This window comes from Ranitomeya imitator, chromosome 5 (assembly GCF_032444005.1).
Source record: "Ranitomeya imitator isolate aRanImi1 chromosome 5, aRanImi1.pri, whole genome shotgun sequence".
Classification (NCBI taxonomy): Eukaryota; Metazoa; Chordata; class Amphibia; order Anura; family Dendrobatidae; genus Ranitomeya; species Ranitomeya imitator.
In genome coordinates this window covers 695,932,919-695,957,978 of record NC_091286.1, presented here as the reverse complement: position 1 = coordinate 695,957,978, position 25,060 = coordinate 695,932,919, and the positions used below count along the sequence as shown (strand labels likewise).

General features: G+C 46.9%; 1 protein-coding gene across 2 annotated transcripts in view; it reads left to right on the top strand.

Moving 5' to 3' along the window:
- Positions 1-9,641: 9,641 nt before the first annotated feature.
- KIF3C (kinesin family member 3C) overlaps positions 9,642-25,060 on the top strand; it is a 105,002-nt gene continuing 89,583 nt past the window's right edge. Inside the window, exon 1 of one of the 2 annotated variants that reach the window (XM_069728492.1) lies at positions 9,642-11,411. In XM_069728492.1, the coding sequence (XP_069584593.1) occupies positions 9,999-11,411 (1,413 nt within the window). In that variant the 5' untranslated portion in view covers positions 9,642-9,998. The remainder of the gene's footprint in view (positions 11,412-25,060) is intronic. The other variant, XM_069728494.1, reaches the window with a different exon arrangement.

The window sequence follows — 25,060 nt, the reverse complement described above, 5'->3', positions numbered from 1 at the left end:
GCGCCCAAACGGTGGTTCCCCCCCACATATGGGGTATCAGCGCACTCAGGACAAATTGCACAACAAATTTTGGGGTCCAATTTCTCCTGTTCCCCTCGGTAAAATAGAAAACTGGGGGCTAAAAAATAATATTTGTGGGAAAAAAAATTTGTTTTATTTTTACGGCTCTGCATTATAAACTTCTGTGAAGCTCTTGGTGGGTCAAAGTGCTCACAACACATCTAGATAAGTTCCTTAGGGGGTCTACTTTCCAAAATGGTGTCACTTGTGGGGGGTTTCAATGTTTAGGCACATCAGTGGCTCTCCAAACGCAACATGGCGTCACATCTCAATTCCTGTGAATTTTGCATTGAAAAGTCAAACGGCGCTCCTTCCCTTCAGAGCTCTCCCATGCGCCCAAACAGTGGTTTACCCCCACATATGGGGTATCAGCGTACTGAGGACAAATTGTACAACAACTTTTTGGTTCCAATTTCTTCTCTTACCATTGGGAAAATAAAAAATTGGGGGCGAAAAATCATTTTTTTTTTCACAAAAATGATTTTTTATTTTTACGGTTCTGCATTATAAACTTCTGTGAAGCACTTGGTGGGTCAAAGTGCTCACCATACCTCTAGATAAGTTCCTTAGGGGGTCTACTTTCCAAAATGGTGTCACTTGTGGGGGGTTTCAATGTTTAGGCACATCAGGGGCTCTTCAAACGCAACATGGCGTCCCATCTCAATTCCTGTCAATTTTGCATTGAAAGGTCAAACGGCACTCCTTCCCTTCCGAGGTCTCCCATGCGCCCAAACAGTGGTTTACCCCCACATATGAAGTATCAGAGTACTCAGGACAAATTGTGCAACAACTTTTTGGTTCCAAATTCTTCTCTTACCATTGGGAAAATAAAAAATTGGGGGCGAAAAGATCATTTTTTTTACAATTAATATTTTTTATTTTTACGGTTCTGCATTATAAACTTCTGTGAAGCACTTGGTGGGTCAAAGTTCTCACCACACCTCTAGATAAGTTCCTTAGGGGGTCTACTTTCCAAAATGGTGTCACTTGTGGGGGGTTTCAATGTTTAGGCACATCAGTGGCTCTCCAAACGCAACATGGCGTCACATCTCAATTCCAGTCAATTTTGCATTAAAAAGTCAAATGGCGCTCCTTCGCTTCCAAGCTCTGTCATGCACCCAAACAGTGGTTTACCTCCACTTATGTGGTATCAGCGTACTCAGGACAAATTGTACAAGAAGGTTTGGGGTCCATTTTCTCCTGTAACTCTTGGCAAAATAAAACAAATTGGAGCTGAAGTAAATTTTTTGTGAAAAAAAGTAAAATGTTAATTTTTATTTAAACATTCCAAAAATTCCTGTGAAACACCTGAAGGGTTAATAAACTTCTTGAATGTGGTTTTGAGAACCTTGAGGGGTGCCGTTTTTAGAATGGTGTCACACTTGGGTATTTTCTATCATATAGACCCCTCAAAATGACTTCAAATGAGATGTGGTCCCTAAAATAAAATGGTGTTGTAAAAATGAGAAATTGCTGGTCAACTTTTAACCCTTATAACTCCCTAACAAAAAAAAATTTTGGTTCCAAAATTGTGCTGATGTAAAGTAGACATGTGGGAAATGTTACTTATTAAGTATTTTGTGTGACATATCTCTGTGATTTAATTGCATAAAAATTCAAAGTTGGAAAATTGCAAAATTTTCAAAATTTTCGCCATATTTCCGTTTTTTTCACAAATAATCGCAAGTAATATCAAATAAATTTTACCACTGTCATGAAGTACAATATGTCATGAGAAAACAGTGTCAGAATCACCGGGATCCGTTGAAGCGTTCCAGAGTTATAACCTCATAAAGGGACAGTGGTCAGAATTGTAAAAATTGGCCTGGTCCATAACGTGCAAACCACCCTTGGGGGTAAAGGGGTTAAGGTCAAAATAGGCTGGGTCATGAAGGGGATATTGTGCTGATGTAAAGTAGACATGTGGGAAATGTTACGGTACTTATTAAGCATTTTGTGTGACATATTTAATTGCATAAAAATTCAAAGTTGGAAAATTGCAAAATTTTCAAAATTTTTGCTAAATCTACGTTTTGTTTCACAAATAAACGCCGGTAATATCAAAGAAATTTGTCCATTGTCATGAAGTACAATATGTCACGAGAAAACAATGTCAGAATCACCGGGATCCGTTGAAGCGTTCCAGAGTTATAACCTCATAAAGGGACAGTGGTCAGAATTGTAAAAATTGGCCCGGTCCATAACGTGCAAACCACCCTTGGGGGTAAAGGGGTTAAGAAATATCTTGTGCTTTTTTCCTCCAACTTTCTTTTAAGAAAATCTTCAGGCTTTTTTTTTTCTCAGAACATACCTTTAAAAAAAAATCATGTTTTCTTTTCTTCGAACCATCCCTTTAATTAAAACTTCATGAAATTTCCATCCGTCTGTCCCTCTAAGAAAAACGTATTGTTTTTTTCCTCCAACGTTCCAAGGTCAAATTTCATGTTTTTTTCTCCATAACCGTCCCTTTAAGATAAACTTCATGCAAAAAGCATTAATTCCTTTAAAAAAATCATGTTTTTTACTTCAACCATCCCTTTGACAAAAACCTCATGCTTTTTTTTCTTTCATTTAAGAAATAATTCATGTTTTTGCCCTTCCAAATGTATCTTTAATAAGATAACATCATGCTTTTTTTTTTCCTCCAACCAATCCTTTAAAAAAAAATTTTCTATCCTCAAACTGTCCCTTTAATTAAAACTTCATGCTTTTTCTCCACCCTTCTCTTTAATTAAAATGTCATGCTATTTTCCTTCCAACTTCCCTTTAATTACTTCATGCTTTCCCCCCTCCAACCATCCCTTTAAGAACTGCTTCATGCTTTTCCCCTTTAACCATCCCTTTAATAAAAACGTCATGCTTTTTTCCCATTTAACCATCTCTTTAATAAAAACTTCACTCTTTTCCCCTCCTCTCATCCCTTTAAGAAAAACATCATGCTTTTTTCCTCCAGCCATCGCTTTCTAATTACTTTCTGCTTTTGTCTTCTCCATCCATCCCTTTAATGTGTTTTCCTCCTAGGTTCCTTTAAGAACTTCATGCTTTTTTCCTTTCCAACAATCGTTACTTTCAGTCTATGTGCAGACGTTGCGGATTTCCTGCGCAGCGTTTTTTTACGCGCAGAAACGCTGCAGATCCGCAAGTGATTTACAGTACAATGTAAATCAATGGGGGTAAAAGAATGCTGTGCTAATGGTGCAGAAAAATCCGCACTAAACGCAGTACATTCAAAAAAGGACCATGTCAATTCTTTTTGCGGACCTGCAGCGTTTCTGCGCCCATTAACTTCCACTGATTCAGTCAAATCTGCAGAAAAACCGCAGGATCTGCAGATTTGCTGCGGAGTGTTGGGTGCGAGAAACACTACAGATCGGGAGGGGAAAAGTGTGTGAGTGGAGACTGTGTGTGTGCGGGGAAGATGTGCGGGTGTTTGTGTGCGTCTGCAGGGCTGTGTGTGTCTGTGCGGGGATCGCGGGGCTGTGTGTCTGTGCGGAGCTGTGTGTGCGAATGTGTGTGTGCGTGGTCTGTGTATGGGGCTGTGTGTGTGGGGCTGTGTGTGTGTGTTGGTGGCTGTGTGTGCGCGGGTCTGTGTGTGTGTGCGGGGCTATGTGTGTGCGAGGCTATGTGTGTGTGTGTTTTTGTGTGCAGGGCTGTGTGTGTGTGCAGGGCTGTGTGTGCGGGGCTGTGTGTGTGTGTGCGCGGGGCTGTGTTTGTGGGGCTGTGTGTGTCTGTGGGTCTATGTGTGTGCGGTTCTGTGTGTGTGTGCGGGGCTGTGTCTGTGTGTGTGCGGGGCTGTGTGTGTGTGCGGGGCTGTGTGTGCGGGGCTGTGTGTGTGCGCGGGGCTGTGTGTGTGCGCGGGGCTGTGTGTGTGTGTGCGGGGCTTTGTGGGTGCGGGGCTGAGTGTTTGCGGGGCTGTGTGTCTGTGGGGCTGTGTGTGCGCGGGGCTGTGTGTGTGTGTCTGTGTGGGGCTGTGTGTGTGCAGGGCTGTGTGTGTGTGCGGGGCTGTGTGTGTGCGGGGCTGTGTGTGTGCGGGGCTGTGTGTGTGCGGGGCTGTGTGTCTGTGTGGGGCTGTGTGTGTGTGTCTGTGTGGGGCTGTGTGTGTGCGGGGCTGTGTGTGTGCGGGGCTGTGTGTGTGCGGGGCTGTGTGTGTGCGGGCATCATCCAATGGGACTAATAGTCCCATCCGGCTATGCCTGCTACAGTGACAGGTAGCCAGATGATGGGACAGTATAGTCCCATCATCCGGCTACTGTGTTCAAGTGTAAAAAAAACACATACACACATATACAGTACATACAGTACACACATATACAGAACATACAACATAGAGTACATACTCACCAATCACCTTGTCCCCGAAGCCATCGAATATTAAAATAATAAACCAGCAACATACTCCCTGATCTGCAGTAATCCATGTAATAACGAGTGTCCCACGATGATATACTGTGAAGAGCTGCCACATCAGCTGATGCAACCGCTCTCCAGGGGCTCCGGGATACAATGACGGAAGGTATCCTTCCGCACTGTATCCCTCCGCCGCTGTGAGTATAGTTCTATCTATCTATATATATATATAATTGTCTAAGGGTCTGTTTGTAACCGAAATCCCGTGTTGCTGATTGGTCGAGGCCAGCCGGGCGCGACCAATCAGCGTTCGTAAAAAAACTACATACGTATACTAGAATGAGAATAACATGAACGGCAGTCTGTGAGGGAGAGAATAACATAGAGAGCAGTCTGTGAGGGAGAGAATAACATGGAGAACAGTCTGTGAGGGAGAGAATAACATGGAGGTCAGGCTGTAAGGGAGAGAATAACATGGAGGACAGTGTATGAGGGAGAGAATAACATGGAAAACAGTCTGTGAGGGAGAGAATAACATGGAGGACAGTCTGTGAGGGCGAGAATAACATGGAGGACAGTAGGTGAAGGCGAGAATAACGTACAGGACAGTCTGTGAGGGAGAGAATAACATGGAGGACAGTCTGTGAGGGAGAAAATAACATGGAGGACAGTTTGTGTTTGAGAGAATAACACGGAGGACAGTCTGTGAGGGAGAGAATAGCATGGAGGACAGTGTGTGAGGGAGAGAATAACATGGAGAACAGTGTGTGAGGGAGAGAATAACATGGAGGACAGTCTGTGAAGGAGAGAATAACACGGAGGACAGTCTGTGAGGGAGAGAATAGCATGGAGGACAGTGTGTGAGGGAGAGAATAATATGGAGGACAGTGTGTGAGGGAGAGAATAACATGGAGGACAGTCTGTGAGGGAGAGAATAACATGGAAGACAATCTGTGAGGGAGAGAATAACATGGAGGACAGTGTGTGAGGGAGAGAATAATATGGAGGACAGTGTGTGAGGGAGAGAATAACATGGAGGACAGTCTGTGAGGGAGAGAATAGCATGGAGGACAGTCTGTGAGGGAGAGAATAACATGGAGGACAGTGTGAGGGAGAGAATAACATGGAGGACAGTCTGTGAGGGAGAGAATAACATGGAGGACAGTCTGTGAGGGAGATAACATGGAGGACAGTCTATGAGGGAGAGAATAACATGGAGGACAGTATGTGAGGGAGAGAATAACATGAAGGACAGTGTGTGAGGGAGAGAATAACATGGAGCACAGTCGGTGAGGGAGAGAATAACATGGAGGACAGTCTGTGAGGGAGAAAATAACATGGAGGACAGTGTGTGTTTGAGAGAATAACATGGAGGACAGTCTGTGAGGGAGAGAATAACATGGAGGACAGTCTGTGAGGGAGAGAATAACACAGAACAGTGTGTGAGGGAGAGAATAACATGAAGGACAGTCTGAGGGAGAGAATAACATGGAGGACAGTGTGTGAGGGAGAGAATAACATGGAAGACAGTCTGTGAGGGAGAGAATAACATGGAGGACAGTGTGTGAGGGAGAGAATAACATGGAGGACAGTCTGTGAGGGAGAGAATAACATAGAGGTCAGTCTGTGAGGGCGAGAATAACATGAAGGACAGTCTGTGAGGGAGAGAATAACACATAGAACAGTCTGTGAGGGAGAGAATAACACAGAGAACAGTCTGTGAGGGAGAGAATAACATGGAAAACAGTCTGTGAGGGAGAGAATAACATGGAGGACAGTCTGTGAGGGAGAGAATAACATGAAGGACAGTCTGTGAGGGAGAGAATAACATGGAGGACAGTGTGTGAGGGAGAGAATAACATGGAAGACAGTCTGTGAGGGAGAGAATAACATGGAGGACAGTGTGTGAGGGAGAGAATAACATGGAGGACAGTCTGAGGGAAAGAACAACATGGAGGACAGTCTGTGAGGGAGAGAATAACATGGAGGACAGTGTATGAGGGAGAGAATAACATGGAGGACAGTCTGTGAGGGAGAGAATAACATGGAAGACAGTCTGTGAGGGAGAGAATAACATGGAAGACAGTGTGTGAGGGAGAGAATAACATGGAGGACAGTCTGAGGGAAAGAACAACATGGAGGACAGTCTGTGAGGGAGAGAATAACATGGAGGACAGTGTATGAGGGAGAGAATAACATGGAGGACAGTCTGTGAGGGAGAGAATAACATGGAAGACAGTTTGTGAGGGAGAGCATAACATGGAGGACAGTGTGTGAGGGAGAGCATAACATGGAGGACAGTCTGTGAGGGAGAAAATAACATGGAGGACAGTGTGTGAGGGAGAGAATAACATGGAAGATAGTTTGTGAGGGAGAGCATAACATGGAGGACAGTCTGTGAGGGAGAGAATAACATGGAGGACAGAGTGTGAGGGAGAGAATAACATGGAGGACAGTCTGTGAGGGAGAGCATAACATGGAGGACAGTCTGTGAGGGAGAGAATAACATGGAGGACAGTCTGTGAGGGAGAGAATAACATGGAGGACAGTGTGTAAAGGGTGAGAATAAAAATTTTCCGCGTTTTTAAGTTTATCATATGGTAAAATAAATGGTGTCTTTGAAAACTATAAATTATCCTGTAGAAAACAAGCTGTCATACAGCGATAGATGACTAATAAAGTTTTGACTCTTAAAATAAAGACATGTGAAAAACAATGGCAGTGTGTCCAATGGGTTAAAACATAAAAGCACCAATGTTTATATGAATACTAGATGGTGGCCCGATTCTGACGCCTCAGGTATCTACTATACAATCGTCTAATTCTGATTGTAATGGAAATCCCGCGTCGCTGATTGGTCTCGCCAGCTGCCCGCGACCAATCAGCGACAGGCGCAGTCCAACCATGAATTGGCACAGGATTTGAACCACGTTTCGCTGATTGGTCACGCCCGGCCACAACCAATCAGCGATATTGGCGCGGGATTTAAACACAGCTTCACTGATAATGTATATATTTTACCCGGAAAATCCTGTGTAGTCATTGCATTATTCTTAAATCTTCATACATAAACTACATACATATTCTAGAATACACAATGCGTTAGAATCGGGCCGCCATCTAGTAGAACATATTTGTCTATCTATCTATGTAATGGAGTGTGGGGTATCGCCATTTAACCCCATCCTTCACTGGCGGAGCAGAGACACTGCTTTAACCACATCCGTACCCGCCAGTGCAGGGACAGTGCAGGACGAGTGACTGTGGCTGTTTTATCCCCATCCTTCCCTGGCGGAGCAGGGACAGCGCAGGTGAGTGACAGGAGCCACTTTAACCTCAACCTTCCCTGGCGGAGCAGGGACAGCGCAGGGTGAGTGACAGGAGCCACTTTAAACCTCAACCTTCCCTGGCGGAGCAGGGACAGCGCAGGGTGAGTGACAGGAGCCACTTTAACCTCAACCTTCCCTGGCGGAGCAGGGACAGCGCAGGGTGAGTGACAGGAGCCACTTTAACCTCAACCTTCCCTGGCGGAGCAGGGACAGCGCAGGGTGAGTGACAGGAGCCACTTTAACCTCAACCTTCCCTTCCGGAGCAGGGACAGCATAGGGCAGTGATGGTGGCTGCTTTATCCCCATCCTTCCCTGGCGGAGCATGGCAAGCATAAGGCAAGTGACTGCATCCGCTTTAAGCCCATCCTTCCCCAGCGGTGCAGACAGCGCAGGGCGAGTGATGATGGCCGCATTAACCCCATCCTTCCCCGGCGGAGCAGGGACAGCGCAGGGCGAGTGATGGTGGCAGCTTTAACCCCATCCTTCCCCGGCGGAGCAGAGACAGCGCAGGGCGAGTGATGGTGGCAGCTTTAACCCCATCCTTCCCCGGCGGAGCAGAGACAGCGCAGGGTGAGTGATGATGGCCGCATTAACCCCATCCTTCCCCGGCGGAGCAGAGACAGCGCAGGGCGAGTGATGGTGGCAGCATTAACCCCATCCTTCCCCGGCGGAGCAGAGACAGCGCAGGGCAAGTGATGGTGGCAGCTTTAACCCCATCCTTCCCCGGCCGAGCAGAGTGATGGTGGCCGCATTAACCCCATCCTTCCCCGGCGGAGCAGAGTGATGGTGGCCGCTTTAACCCCATCCTTACCCGGCGGAGCAGGGACAGCGCAGGGTGAGTGATGGTGGCCGCTTTAACCCCATCCTTCCCCGGCGGAGCAGAGTGATGGTGGCCGCATTAACCCCATCCTTCCCCGGCCGAGCAGAGTGATGGTGGCCGCATTAACCCCATCCTTCCCCGGCCGAGCAGAGTGATGGTGGCCGCATTAACCCCATCCTTCCCCGGCGGAGCAGAGTGATGGTGGCCGCATTAACCCCATCCTTCCCCGGCGGAGCAGAGTGATGGTGGCCGCATTAACCCCATCCTTCCCCGGCCGAGCAGAGTGATGGTGGCCGCATTAACCCCATCCTTCCCCGGCCGAGCAGAGTGATGGTGGCCGCATTAACCCCATCCTTCCCCGGCGGAGCAGAGACAGCGCAGGGCGAGTGATGGTGGCCGCTTTAACCCCATCCTTCCCCGGCGGAGCAGAGACAGCGCAGGGCGAGTGATGGTGGCAGCATTAACCCCATCCTTCCCCGGCGGAGCAGAGACAGCGCAGGGCGAGTGATGGTGGCAGCATTAACCCCATCCTTCCCCGGCGGAGCAGAGACAGCGCAGGGCGAGTGATGGTGGCCGCTTTAACCCCATCCTTCCCCGGCGGAGCAGAGACAGCGCAGGGCGAGTGATGGTGGCCGCTTTAACCCCATCCTTCCCCGGCGGAGCAGAGACAGCGCAGGGCGAGTGATGGTGGCAGCTTTAACCCCATCCTTCCCCGGCCGAGCAGAGTGATGGTGGCCGCATTAACCCCATCCTTCCCCGGCCGAGCAGAGTGATGGTGGCCGCATTAACCCCATCCTTCCCCGGCAGAGCAGAGTGCTGGTGGCCCTCACAGTCTGTCTATGGCCACTGTCCAGTTAACCCCTCGGTGACCGCTGCAGCACACAAAGGCTCCGCGCTATGGATGGAGGCATGTAGTGTCAGGACTGTGGCCCCCAGAATTCCGATGCAGGATCATGTCCGCCCCCTGTGGGGCTGAGGTCGTCCTCCGGGTGGGCAGGTTATCGGCCCTCTCCTCCTCCTTCTCCAGCATCCTTCCCCGGCTCCGCCCCGGCCCCAGTCCCTGTTTTTCGCTGTCATTCTACCACAGACAGCGGCCGCACTGCAATGAATGAGGAGCCATCGCTGGGAAGAGACTAGGCGTTTCCTGGCCGCCCAGGGTCATCAAAGAGGCTCAGCAGCAGCCGACACCCGGCCGCCCCGCTCAGGTGCCTGCATCCCCTCGACGTGTCCTCTGGTGGGCGACCATGGGCAGCGGTGATGGCTCAGAGATGCTCCTCGGAGATCATTGTGCTCGTTAAATCCGAGGAGAGAAGGTGAAGAAGAAGAGGAGGAATCGTTCCCGATCCACCGATGACCGGCAGCAGCGTCTGAGGACATTTCTCCATCTTCCTTGGAATAAACAATCCGATCTTCAGGAGACACAAGAAGGGAGGGGAGGTAAGATGTGCAGCAAGACCAAGAGCAGCGAGGCCCTCAAGGTGGTGGTCCGATGTCGCCCCATCAACAGGAAAGAAGAGGGGGCCGGCTACGACAGGATAGTGTCCATGGATGTCAAATTGGGGCAAGTGACCATCCGGAATCCCAGGGTGAATCCCGGGGAGCTGCCAAAGACGTTCACCTTCGATGCCGTGTACGATGCCAGCTCCAAGCAGGCGGACTTGTACGACGAGACCGTGAGGCCCCTCATCGATTCCGTATTGCAAGGGTTCAATGGAACCATATTCGCCTACGGACAGACGGGCACGGGCAAGACTTACACCATGCAAGGTCTGTGGGTAGAGACGGATAAAAGAGGCGTCATTCCCAACTCCTTCGACCATATTTTCACACACATCTCCCGATCCCAAAACCAACAATATTTGGTGAGGGCGTCCTACTTGGAGATCTACCAGGAGGAAATCCGGGACTTGTTGTGTAAGGACCAGACCAAGAAGTTGGAACTGAAGGAGAATCCTGAGAGCGGCGTCTACATCAAGGACCTATCGTCGTTCGTGACCAAAAACGTGAAGGAAATTGAACACGTCATGAATTTGGGGAACCAGTCCCGGTCGGTGGCCTGCACCAACATGAATGAGTACAGCTCTCGGTCGCACACCATTTTCGTTATAACCATAGAGTGCAGCGAGGTAGGTGTGGATGGCGAGGAACACATACGAGTGGGCAAACTCAACCTGGTGGACTTGGCCGGCAGTGAACGACAAAGCAAAACCGGAGCCAACGGAGAAAGACCCAAGGAGGCTTCAAAAATTAACCTGTCTCTGTCGGCACTGGGCAACGTAATATCGTCACTGGTGGACGGCAGGAGCACCCACATCCCATACAGAGACTCCAAACTGACCCGCTTACTGCAGGACTCACTGGGGGGCAATGCCAAAACCATCATGGTAGCCACCTTGGGCCCAGCATCTCATCACTATGACGAGACCTTGTCCACTCTCAGGTTCGCCAACAGGGCTAAGAACATCAAAAACAAACCAAGAATCAATGAGGATCCCAAAGACACCCTACTGAGGGAATTCCAAGAAGAAATCGCCCGGCTGAAGGCCCAACTGGAGAAGAGGGGGATGCTGAGCAAGAAACGGAGGAGGAACAGCCGCAGGAAGAAATCTATGGACGGGGACAACGTGCCAGACACGGAGCCCGAGGAGGACAACGACGACAACCTCATCGAGAAGAACATAGGGAATTACTTGAAGGAGCAAGCGGAGAGACTGGAGCAGGAGAAGGCCGCCATACAGGACGACCACAGTCTGCTGGCGGAAGAGAAGCTCAAACTGATCGAAGAGAAGGAGAAGATGATGGACGACTTGACCAAAGAGCAGAAAGCCACCGAGCTCCTGGCGGTGAAGTTCAAGGTAATTCTCTAAAATTCTGTTTTTAAAGATGTTTTCCAGGATTAGAAAACAGGGCTGCTTTCTTCCAGAGGCAGCGCCCCACCTGTCCATAGGCCATGTCTGGTATTACAGATGAGCTTCAAGATGGGGTTAGCTTTTTTGCCAGAAATCAGCCATATCTTTTGTAATTAAAGATTTTCTGCCTTAAAATCTAAAAATGAATGATGGTGATGACCGGTAGGAAAGCTGGGTGACAATGTGTATGGCTGCCTCGTGGGGCCCACCAGATATGGGGGTCCGGACTGGAGGACAACCTCTGTAGGAGCCATCATAGTGGTCACCAGGTTTTCATGTGGAGTAGATGTTGATGACAGCTCAGTTTTGGGGAGACATCGTGAACCTGTCGTTGACTTGGAGTGATGACGCCAATGTGCTGACAATATTATAGAGGGGTTCTGTACTTAACCCTTTAATAGGGGGGCAGTAATAAATCTCCCAGAGAGGAGCAGGGGTCCTGTGGCACCTTCACATGGAGGCATTTTTTCCCATGCCTCATCAGATGTCAAACATTGGACCTATTCTCACCCAATGGGACACGGACAAGGACATTGCAGACTTCAGAACAGTGTCAGGAAGCTGCAATAAAGCAAGACAATGAAAGTAGTAAACGTGGAAGCATAGCTTCCGGCAGCTCATCCCTCAGCTCTGCAGATGTGTGATATGGCGGGCGGTGTGTGATGTCCTGTGGATGAGATCATAATCATACAGTGATTGAGGAGTTGCCAGCTGGAGCCGTCCTGTCCTGGCTCCCGCTACAAGTGATGATCATTGGATGATCTCGTGTTGACATGAACATCTGGAAGCAGTGTAAACACTCACGTTTTATGCACGTGGTGCCGTGTACACGGGATATTGCTAGATATAGGGTAATGCCACGTCTCAGAGGGTTCAAACCGTGCTACAATTATCATCGGGCTCCACAGAATCTCCAGAATACAGCAAATATTTCACTCCACAGCTGCACTCACTATTCTGCTGGTGCAGTCACTGTGTACATACATTACATTACTGATCCTGAGTTACAGCCTGTATTATACTCCAGAGCTGCACTCACTATTCTGCTGGTGCAGTCACTGTGTACATACATTACTGATCCTGAGTTACCTCCTGTATTAAACCCCAGAGCTGCACTCACTATTCTGCTGGTGCAATCACTGTGTATATACATTACATAACTGATCCTGAGTTACATCCTGTATTATACTCCAGAGCTGCACTCACTATTCTGCTGGTGCAGTCTCTGTGTACATACATTACATTACTGATCCTGAGTTACCTCCTGTATTATACCCCAGAGCTGCACTCACTATTCTGCTGGTGCAGTCACTGTGTACATACATTACATTACTGATCCTGAGTTACATCCTGTATTATAACCCAGAGCTGCACTCACTATTCTGCTGGTGCAGTCACTGTGTACATACATTACTGATCCTGAGTTACATCCTGTATTATACCCCAGAGCTGCACTCACTATTCTGCTGGTGCAGTCACTGTGTACATACATTACATTACTGATCCTGAGTTACCTCCTGTATTATACCCCAGAGCTGCACTCACTATTCTGCTGGTGCAGTCACTGTGTACATACATTACATTACTGATCCTGAGTTACATCCTGTATTATAACCCAGAGCTGCACTCACTAGTCTGCTGGTGCAGTCACTGTGTACATACATTACTGATCCTGAGTTACATCCTGTATTATATCCCAGAGCTGCACTCACTATTCTGCTGGTGCAGTCACTGTGTACATACATTACATTACTGATCCTGAGTTACCTCCTGTATTATACCCCAGAGCTGCACTCACTATTCTGCTGGTGCAGTCACTGTGTACATACATTACATTACTGATCCTGAGTTACATCCTGTATTATACTCCAGAGCTGCACTCACTATTCTGCTGGTGCAGTCACTGTGTACATACATTACATTACTGATCCTGAGTTACATCCTGTATTATATTCCAGAGCTCCACTCACTATTCTGCTGGTGCAGTCACTGTGTACGTACATTACATTACTGATCCTGAGTTACATCCTGTATTATACCACAGAGCTGCACTCAATATTTTGCTGGGCAGTCACTGTGTACATACATTACTGATCCTGAGTTACATTCTGTATTATACCCCAGAGCTGCACTCACTATTCTGCTGGTGCAGTCACTGTACATACATTACCGATCCTGAGTTACATCCTGTATTATACTCCAGAGCTGCACTCACTATTCTGCTGGTGCAGTCACTGTGTACAAACATTACATTACTGATCCTGAGTTACATCCTGTATTATACTCTAGAGCTGCACTCACTATTCTCCTGGTGGAATCACTGTGTAGATATATTAGTTATCCTCTATCTTTGTGCGTAGCAGTTTTATGGGGGTATATGTGGATGGCAGTGTTATGAATATCTTTGTCTCTTTGGTTGGCAGTGATATTTAGAACTTCTTGGTTGGCAGTGATATGGAGACCTCCTTGGTTGTCAGTGATATGGAGACTTTGTTGGTTGGCAGTGGTATGGAGACCTTCTTGGTTGGTAGTGGTTTGGAAACCTTCTTGGTTGGCAGTGGTTTGGAGACCTTCTTGGTTGGTAGTGGTTTGGAAACCTTCTTGGTTGGCAGTGAGATGGAGAAATTCTTGGTTGGCAGTGAGATGGAGACCTTCTTGATGGGCAGTGATATGGAGACCTCCTTGGTTGTCAGTGGTGTGGAGACCTCCTTGGTTGTCAGTGGTATGGAGACCTTCTTGGTTGTCAGTGGTATGGAGACCTCCTTGGTTGGCAGTGGTATGGAGACCTCCTTGGTTGGCAGTGGTATGGAGACCTCATTGTTTGGCATTGGTATGGAGACCTCTTTGCTTGGCAGTAAGATGGAGAAATTCTTGGTTGGCAGTGAAATGGATACCTCCTTGGTTGTCAGTAGTATGGAGACCTCGTTGGTGGGCAGTGGTATGGAGACCTCCTTGGTTGGTAGTGGTTTGGAGACCTTCTTGGTTAGCAGTAAGATGGCTAAATTCTTGATTGGCATTGATGTGGAGACCTTCTTGGTTGTCAGTGGTATGGATACCTCCTTGCTTGGCAGTAAGATGGAGAAATTCTTGGTTGGTATTGATATGGAGTAGTGAAGAACGAGTATACTCGTTGTTTTGGTTTTACCGAGCATGCTCGGGTGGTCTCCGAGTATTTGTGAGTGCTTGGAGATTTAGTTTTTGTTGACGCAGCTGCATGATTTGCAGCTGCTAGACAGCTTGAATACATGTGGGGATTCCCTAGCAACCAGGCAACCTCCACATGTACTCAGGCTGGCTAGCAGCCGTAAATCATGCAGCTGCCGTCGATAAAAATTAAATCTCCGAGCACTCACAAATACTCGGAGACCACCCGAGCATGCTCGGGAAAACCCGAGCAACGAGTTTACTCGCTCATCACTAATACGGAGACTGCATTGGTTGTCAGTGATATGGAGACCTCCTTGGTTGGCAGTGGTAAGGAGACCTTCTTGGTTGGCAGTGGTTTGGACACCTCCTTGCTTGGCAGTAAGATGGAGAAATTCTTGGTTGGCAGTGATATGTAGACCTCCTTGGTTGGCAGTGGTTTGGAGACCTTCTTGCTTGGCAGCAAGATGGCAAAATTCTTGATTGGCATTGATATGGAGACCTCCTTGGTTGGCAGTGATATTGAGACCTCCTTCATTGGCAGTGGTTTGGAGACCTCCTTGGTTTGTAATCGTTTGGCGACCTCCTTGGTCGGTAGTGTTATACAGACCTCTTTGGTTGGCAGTGATATGAAGATCTAATTGGTTGGCAGTGGTATGCAGACTTCCTTGGTTGGCAGTGGTTTGGAGACCGCCTTGGTTGGTAGTGGTGTGCAGACCTCCTTGGTTGGCAGTGATATAGAGACCTCCTTGGTTGGCAGTGATTTGAAGACCTACTTGGTTGGAAGTGGTTTGGAGGCTTCCTTGGTTGGTAGTGATTTGGAGACCTCCTTGGTTGGTAGTGGTTTGAAGACCTCCTTGATTGGTAGTGGTATGCAGAGGTCCCTGGTTGGTAGTGGTTTGGAGACCTCCTTGGTTGGTAGTGGTGTGCAGACCATTTTGGTTGGCGGTGTTAGTGTGATGATCAGGTTGCACTGCCGTGCCAGGCAATACATGGCTTGTACCACCTGTTTTTCCTCTGAGCAGTCGGGGTAATAATGATCCGTTCTGCATTAATTTCCCGATCCCAGGGCAGTTCGGATCTTTTCTTGATTTTCATCTTCTCTAGAATTGCTGTTTGCCCGCTGGCATACTTTGCTATAGGCAGTGCGCCAGTGTTGAGCTTCTATTCAGGGGCCAAGAGCTTGTCCAAAGTGTGGGAGAAATATGACCAATGTGCCCTGACAAAGAGCCGCCTGATGGCAACACAAACCCCCAGTGTCTGCTGTCAGGCCAGTAAATGCCATCCGACTGACGAAGCCCCCCAGATATGAATGGCATTAATAGATGGAGAGCGGCGCCTTATATCATCTGTGTGTGTCAGTAATGACCTCTAATGCACTGCACAGTGCGGGGGCCGGGTTTCACCAAGTACTGTGCGGGGCCACTGATACTATATCCTGCAGTGTATAATGCAGTGCACCATGTCTTATCCGGGATCATAAACTGTTCTCTGCAGCATATGGGATAGTAAGCAATGCACGGCTTGGATATAATCCCCTAGATTGTACAATGCAGTGTCCTGGATAATATCGCAGTGCACTGTATGGGATATGATATAATGTGGTGGGCAGGCCAGAATCTGATACATTGTGCACTTTCCTGTATACTTTATTAGCCTATACATTGTAAAGTGCAGTGTCTGAGATCGCACTGATACACTGTGTAGTCTAATGCAGTGTCTGGGATATTAAGTATTTGTGGTGTACAATTCAGTGACTGGTATAGAATATACATAAATAAAAAATGCAGTGCACAATGCAGTGACTTGGACATGATCATATCCGTGGTGCAGTGCGTGCCAGTGCTATATGACCGTGTGAATTGCTGATGTCTGTAGATCCGTGATGTGAGTACACATGGGGAGGAGTGTTTGATGTATTGCAGTGTACAATGCAGTGCCTAGTAGATAATGGTGATTCCAGTACAGGAGAGATATGTGATCCGTGTCCATGTGCCATCCGTGTGTACGTTTGTGACATCCGTGTGCTGTCAATCCGTGTATGTCAATGTTTCACATCAGTGTGCCGGCCGTATTTCCATGTGACACGTACCGGTGCCTGGGAAGAAGCACTAGGGTTCGTGCTGATCCCAGGTGCCGGCAACTGAAGGTATCTTTCATCATTGTCTCCCTGATATCAGTGCCACCAGGAGACAATGATGAGAGTTGTATTCACCACCACCCACTGTGTACATCCTGTGTAAAATAAAGAATTAAGTTAATTTTCTTAACCAGCAGAGGGAAAGCTGATGGCTGGGGGTCAATGTTAATAATCTGAGACAAGGACCAATATCACATAAAGTTCCCAGGCTATTAATAACAGCTCAGATGTCTACAGAGCCTTTCTTGGTGAATTTATGAGAGACTGTCACGATTCACACCGTGACCGTCACCCCTACGTCACAGATCGGGGTGACTTTAGGCCAACACTCCACAATGTGATGAAAAAAACACACAAGGCTATTAACCTCTTAATTTACAGCAGGGGCTTATTCTAGGTATCCCACTGCTCTTCAATATACCACAAACTGCAGGGATTTATGTATATCCCACTTACAGTTCCACTTGAAACTTGCAGCTCTCTGGCGCCCCCCTTACTCTCAGGTCAGATTAGGTACTGCACCTGGGGTAATTAGTCGCCAGAAAGGCTGCCTGCTATGTACTGCTATGTACTGGCTATTGGGCACGCTGCAGTGACGCGATAAACTACTCCCACTCAGGCAGGAACAATAATTATCAACGCTGCAGTCGCTACAACGACTCCCAATTACCCAGTACAAACGTATGCTGCCACCAGCTTCGATTAAACGGGTCCGAAGCTAACCCAAAACAGTAGCGTAATTCCTTTGAGAAGACTTAGGGTACGTTTTAGAACAGGAAGAACGAATCTAGTATATTAAATAATATACCCCATCAAAGGTTTCAGGCAGTGTTTATAAAAAGTCATATAAAGATGTTACAATATGAGACAATTAAAAATATGTACAAGGTAATTATAAAAATAACAGGGGTTAAATGAGAAATAACACTTACATGTGTTCAGATCAGGTGAGGCAACCAGGCTAGTGGAGTTTCCATCTGTCCCAGTGCATCAGGACTTCTGGTTAGGAACAGCTCTTCAAGTCAGACTCACATGGGCTCCAGCAGACAGACTGCCTGCGGGGGTCTGGCCAAAAACTTATAAAATGCAGCTTGTGACATCACAGAAAGGGCTGGCTTTCCCAGACCCTCCTACCTCTTCAGTTTAACTAAACTTAACCTAAATTTGTCTAATGCCTGTTACTCCGCTACAGAACATGTCATAGACATAACAAACCCAGCATTACATAGTAACATAGTAACATAGTTAGTAAGGCCGAAAAAAGACATTTGTCCATCCAGTTCAGCCTATATTCCATCATAATAAATACCCAGATCTACGTCCTTCTACAGAACCTAATAATTGTATGATACAATATTGTTCTGCTCCATGAAGACATCCAGGCCTCTCTTGAACCCCTCGACTGAGTTTGCCATCACCACCTCCTCAGGCAAGCAATTCCAGATTCTCACTGCCCTAACAGTAAAGAATCCTCTTCTATGTTGGTGGAAAAACCTTCTCTTCTCCAGACGCAAAGAATGCCCCCTTGTGCCCGTCACCTTCCTTGGTATAAACAGATCCTCAGCGAGATATTTGTATTGTCCCCTTATATACTTATACATGGTTATTAGATCGCCCCTCAGTCGTCTTTTTTCTAGACTAAATAATCCTAATTTCGCTAATCTATCTGGGTATTGTAGTTCTCCCATCCCCTTTATTAATTTTGTTGCCCTCCTTTGTACTCTCTCTAGTTCCATTATATCCTTCCTGAGCACCGGTGCCCAAAACTGGACACAGTACTCCATGTGCGGTCTAACTAGGGATTTGTACAGAGGCAGTATAATGCTCTCATCATGTGTATCCAGACCTCTTTTAATGCACCCCATGATCCTGTTTGCCTTGGCAGCTGCTGCCTGGCACTGGCTGCTCCAGGTAAGTTTATCATTAACTAGGATCCCCAAGTCCTTCTCCCTGTCAGATTTACCCAGTGGTTTCCCGTTCAGTGTGTAATGGTGATATTGATTCCCTCTTCCCATGTGTATAACCTTACATTTATCATTGTTAAACCTCATCTGCCACCTTTCAGCCCAAGTTTCCATTCATTCATCTCATATTAACATTGGCATTCTAATGAGATCAAATATGTCCTATTTGTGATGCATAATTACAGAGAAATCCCTACTTTTTACCTGATGGAGTTAGAAGCTCATGTTTAGAGGGGCGGACCGATCCACCGATGGACGTTAGCAATATGTATTTAATATTCTCTTAGCCCACGTCGTTGGCCCAATATCTTACAATATTAGAACAAAGGACTTCCATGGATTTTGGAGCCATTTATACCAGTTTCAGCTAGTGCAGTTGGGGGGGGGGGGGGGGGGTACGAGTAACTTGGCTCCAGCCTGGAATTTATGGCCAGGGCAATAAAACCCCCTAATACCATACATTCAGAAACTCACAACGAAGCAAAGAGAGCCAGAGAGAGAAGGGGGGGGGGGGGGGGGGGGAAGGGTTTAGCCCACAGCATGGGCTGAAGAGCAAAGCTACAACATCATATTATATTTCATACAATATCGTGACAGAGACCCCAGAAAAAAAATTATGTGGGGTCCCCCTATGAAATCAAACTAGCAAAGGCTAAACAGACAGCTGTGGGTTGATATTAATAGCCTGGGAAGGGGCCATGGATATTGAAGGCCCCCCGGCTACCAACATCAGTCCAGAAATCTTTTGCTGAGCCTTACTCTTCCCACTTGCCCTGTGGCGGTGGCAAGTGGGGTAATATTTGTGGGGTTGATGTCACCTTTGTAATGTCAGCTTACATAAAGCCCAGGGGTTGGTAATGCAGAAGCGTCTATAAGACACACCAATACTAATCCCATAGTAAGTAGTGAAATAAACACAGCAAGAATAAAATCTTTTATTTGAAATAAAAATCCACACCGTTTTACACTTTTATTAAAACAATAAAAAACAAAGTTATTCTGACCTTACTCCTATTCCAGTGAAGCCCATGCCACCTGTAAAAAAAGAAAAATAATAACCAACCATATCCCTCTCCCGTCCGACGTGCAGATAAGCCATACCATCCCACGCTGTAATCTATGCCTGTGATATGTGGTTTACAACCTGAATGGTGCCATGATGTGAGCATCCAGGCTCAAAACCATGGAAGAAAGAGGTGCTGCGGGCACAGCTTCAGGGACGAACAGTGATGTCATAGAGGTCACCACATTTCATTGGACTTCTCACAGTGAAGTATGGGAACGCAGCTTCAATGATCGGCAGTGACCTCTATGACGTCACCGCTCGTCACTGTAGCATCTCATTCTCCCATGGTTTTCAGCCTGGACGGTCGCTTCATTCCACTGTTCAGGTTGTAAACCACATATCGTAGACATGGGATGGTATGTTTTATCTGCACTTCAGACAGGTGAGGGATATGGTTGTTTATTATTTATGTTTTTTTACAGGTGACATGGGCTTCAATGGAATAGGAGTAACGTGGGTAAAACTTTGTCTTTTATTTTTAAATAAATGTGTAAAACAAGGTGTTTTGTTTTATTTCACATAAATGATTTTATTCTTGCTGTGTGTTTGTTTAGAAACTTACTATGGTGTTAGTAATGGGGTGTCTTATAGACGCCCCCATTGCTAACCACTGGGCTTGATGTCACCTGACAATACAAAGCTGACATGAACCCCAACCCTATTACCCCACTTGCACTGCAACAGGGCAAGCGGGAAGAGCGAGTTTAAGTGCCAGATTTGGGGAATCTTATCGATATGCCATTTTAGGGGCGACTGAGGGCTGATGCTGGTAGCCTGGGGGGCAATATCTCTGGCCCCTTCCCGGCTATTAATATCAGCCCACAGCTGTCTGTTTATCCTTTGCTGGTTAGAATTGATGGGGGGGGTCCCTACATCATTTTTTTTCTGGGGTCACATGTAAATTCACCAGTATAGACTAAGCAAACAGCTGTGAGCTGTTATTAATTGCCTGGGAACCTAATGGGCTATGGCTCCCTTGCCCAGATTAGTAACATCAGCCCCCAGCTGTCGGCTTTCCATCTGCTGGTTGTCAAAATTATGCAGAAGCCCGCACCATTTTTATTTAATTCTTAATTTTACACATGATGTACACAGTGGGTGCTGAATACAACTCCCATCATTGTCTCCTAGTCGCGCTGATCGAGGGGAGACCAGGTGACAATGATGAGAGCGGCCTTCAGCATCGGGCGCCTGGGATCAGCGCAGACCGTACTGCTTCTTCCTAGGCACAGGTTCGTGTCATCCGTGTGCAGGTTGTCGGCAAGCACTTTGTCCGTGCTGCGTATGAAAACCTGACATGTCTGCGCGTTTTTCACAAAGACACACGATCCGTGTGATAAACCTGACCTGTGCGTACCTCCACTGAATACAGTGTGTGCATGTGTTCGTATTTGCGGCGCTTAAAAAACGGACATGTGAACGGGGCCTAATGTAATGAATAATGCCGAAGCTGAGACATTTTCTAACGCAGTGCACCATGCAGTGTTTTTATTTCCTGTAGTGCAGTGTATAATGCCGTGCCCTGATTATTATCTAATCGTACAATATAATGATGTACCCTTAAGCAGTGTACAATGCAGTGTGCCAGCTATTATCTAATGCAGTGCACAGTGCAGTGTGCCAGTTATCATCTAATGCAGTGTACAATGCAGTGTGCCAGTTATCATCTAATGCAGTGTACAATGCAGTGTGCCAGTTATCATCTAATGCAGTGTACAATGCAGTGTGCCAATTATCATCTAATGCAGTGTACAATGCAGTGTGCCAGTTATCATCTAATGCAGTGTACAGTGCATTGTGCCAGTTATCATCTAATGCAGTGTACAGTGCAGTGTGCCATTTATCATATAATGCAGTGTACAATGCAGTGTGCCAGTTATCATCTAATGCAGTGTACAGTGCATTGTGCCAGTTATCATCTAATGCAGTGTACAGTGCATTGTGCCAGTTATGATCTAATGCAGTGTACAGTGCAGTGTGTCATGTATCATATAATGCAGTGTACAGTGCAGTGTGCCATTTATCATATAATGCAGTGTACAGTGCAGTGTGCCAGTTATCATATAATGCAGTGTACAGTGTGCCAGTTATCATCTAATGCAGTGTACAGTGCAGTGTGCCATTTATCATATAATGCAGTGTACAGTGCAGTGTGCCGGTTATCATCTAATGCAGTGTACAGTGCATTGTGCCAGTTATCATCTGATGCAGTGTACAGTGCAGTGTGTCATGTATCATATAATGCAGTGTACAGTGCAGTGTGCAATTTATCATATAATGCAGTGTACAGTGCAGTGTGCCAGTTATCATCTAATGCAGTGTACACTGCAGTGTGCCAGTTATCATCTAATGCAGGGTACAATGCAGTGTGCCAGTTATCATCTAATGCAGTGTACAGTGCAGTGTGCCAGCTATCATCTAATGCAGTGTACAGTGCATTGTGCCAGTTATCATCTAATGCAGTGTACAATGCAGTGTGCCAGTTATCATCTAATGCAGTGTACAATGCAGTGTGCCGGTTATCATCTAATGCAGTGTACAATGCAGTGTGCCAGTTATCATCCAATGCAGTGTACAGTGCATTGTGCCAGTTATCATCTAATGCAGTGTACAGTGCATTGTGCCGGTTATCATCTAATGCAGTGTACAGTGCATTGTGCCGGTTATCATCTAATGCAGTGTACAATGCAGTGTGCCAGTTATCATCTAATGCAGTGTACAATGCAGTGTGCCGGTTATCATCTAATGCAGTGTACCATTCATCATATAATGCAGTGTGCAATGCAGTGTGCCAGTTATCATCTAATGCAGTGTACAATGCAGTGTGCCAGTTATCATCTAATGCAGTGTACAATGCAGTGTGCCAGTTATCATCTAATGCAGTGTACAATGCAGTGTGCCGGTTATCATCTAATGCAGTGTACAATGCAGTGTGCCGGTTATCATCTAATGCAGTGTGCCAGTTATCATCTAATGCAGTGTACAGTATAGTAACTGGGATACTATTTATGGTCGAACACAATGCATTCACCGGGATAGTATGCAATATAGTGGACGATGCAGTGTCTCGGTTATTATTGAAACACCTATTGCAGTGTTTGGGATGTGAGTGAATGCACTGTACAATACAGTGCTTAGAATATAACTGAATGCAGTGACCGGGCCAATAGATAATCCAGGCTACAATGCAGTGATTGGAGAATATATGATGCAATGTATAATCCAGTGACTGGGGTATAACCTAGTACAGTTTACTATATAGTGGCTGGGATATTATCCAATGCAGTGGATAATGCAGTGACTGCCATGTCTGTTATATTCGCTAATGCAGTGGATAATGCAATGACTGCAGTGGATAGTATACAGTCATGGCCAAAAGTATTGACACCTGCAATTCTGTCAGATAATACTCAGTTTCTTCCTGAAAATGATTGCAATCACAAATTATTTGTTATTATTATCTTCATTTAATTTGTCTTAAATGAAAAAACACAAAAAGGATTGTCCTAAAGCCAAATTGGATATAATTCCACACCAAACATAAAAAAGGGGGTGGACAAAAGTATTGGCACTGTTAGAAAAATCCTGTGATGCTTCTGTAATTAGTGTAATTAACAGCACCTGTAACTTACCTGTGGCACCTAACAGGTGTTGGCAATAACTAAATCACACTTGCAGCCAGTTGACATGGATTAAAGTTGACTCCACCTCTGTCCTGTGTCCTTGTGTGACCACGTTGAGCATGGAGAAAAGAAAGAAGACCAAAGAACTGTCTGAGGACTTGAGAAACCAAATTGTGAGGAAGCATGAGCAATCTGAAGGCTACAAGTCCATCTCCAAAGACCTGAATGTTCCTGTGTCTACCGTGCGCAGTGTCATCAAGAAGTGTAAAGCCCATGGCACTGTGGCTAACCTCCCTGGATGTGGACGGAAAAGAAAAATTGACAAGAGATTTCAACGCAAGATTGTGCGGATGTTGGATAAAGAACCTCGACTAACATCCAAACAAGTTCAAGCTGCCCTGCAGTCCGACGGTACAACAGTGTCAACCCGTACTATCCGTCGGCGTCTGAATGAAAAGGGACTGGATGGTAGGAGACCCACGAAGACCCCACTTCTTACCCCGAGACATAAAAAAGCCAGGCTGGAGTTTGCCAAAACTTACCTGAAAAAGCCTAAAACGTTTTGGAAGAATGTTCTCTGGTCAGATGAGACAAAAGTAGAGCTTTTTGGGCAAAGGCATCAACATAGAGTTTACAGGAGAAAAAAAGAGGCATTCAAAGAAAAGAACACGGTCCCTACAGTCAAACATGGCGGAGGTTCCCTGATGTTTTGGGGTTGCTTTGCTGCCTCTGGCACTGGACTGCTTGACCATGTGCATGGCGTTATGAAGTCTGAAGACTACCAACAAATATTGCAGCATAATGTAGGGCCCAGTGTGAGAAAGCTGGATCTCCATCAGAGGTCATGGGTCTTCCAGCAGGACAATGACCCAAAACACACTTCAAAAAGCACTAGAAAATGGTTTGAGAGAAAGCACTGGAGACTTCTAAGGTGACCATCAATGAGTCCAGACCTGAATCCCATAGAACAGAGGTCCCCAACCGCCGGTCCGCGGACCAGGACCGGGCCGTTGGGGTTTTTCAGCCGGTCCGCGGCGCCGCGGCCCTGCACCTGGTCAGAGCACGCTCTGTGACAGCTCGCAGCTCCCGGCAGAGAACATGCAGGACGGGGCGGGGCGTCAGGCGGGTCTTAGTGACGCAGCCCTCCTGCGCAGCATGGTGTGTTCCTGATGGTGGGGTGGGGCGGCAGACTCTCCTCACTGACACGCCCCCGGCAGAACATGTTATGTGGGGCGTGCGGGGGCTTCAGTGACGCGACTCCCGGTACCGGTGTTCAAAATAACAGCGCTGCTAAGCAGCAGCGCTGTATACACTGACGCTTAATGTACAATGCTGCTACTTAGCAGCGCTGTACACCGAGGTCCCGCCAGCATCCTCCCCATACAGCGCTGTCTGGTACATATAGCAGTGCTAGTAGCAGTGCTGTACACTGAAACTCAATGTACAGTGCTGCTACTCGCAGAATGTGCTCAGGCAGGAGCAGGGACAAGCAGGTCATGTGTGTCCAGCGCTCCTTCCCCTCCTGCTAGCTGCGAGTTGGAGGGGGCGGGGCTCTGGAATCCAGAGTCTGGATGCTAATCATGGGCAGCTAGATATGACGTCAGGTGTCCCACCCTTATGACTCCTGTTGCTGTGTTCTGGTGTCGTGCGGCCCAGCA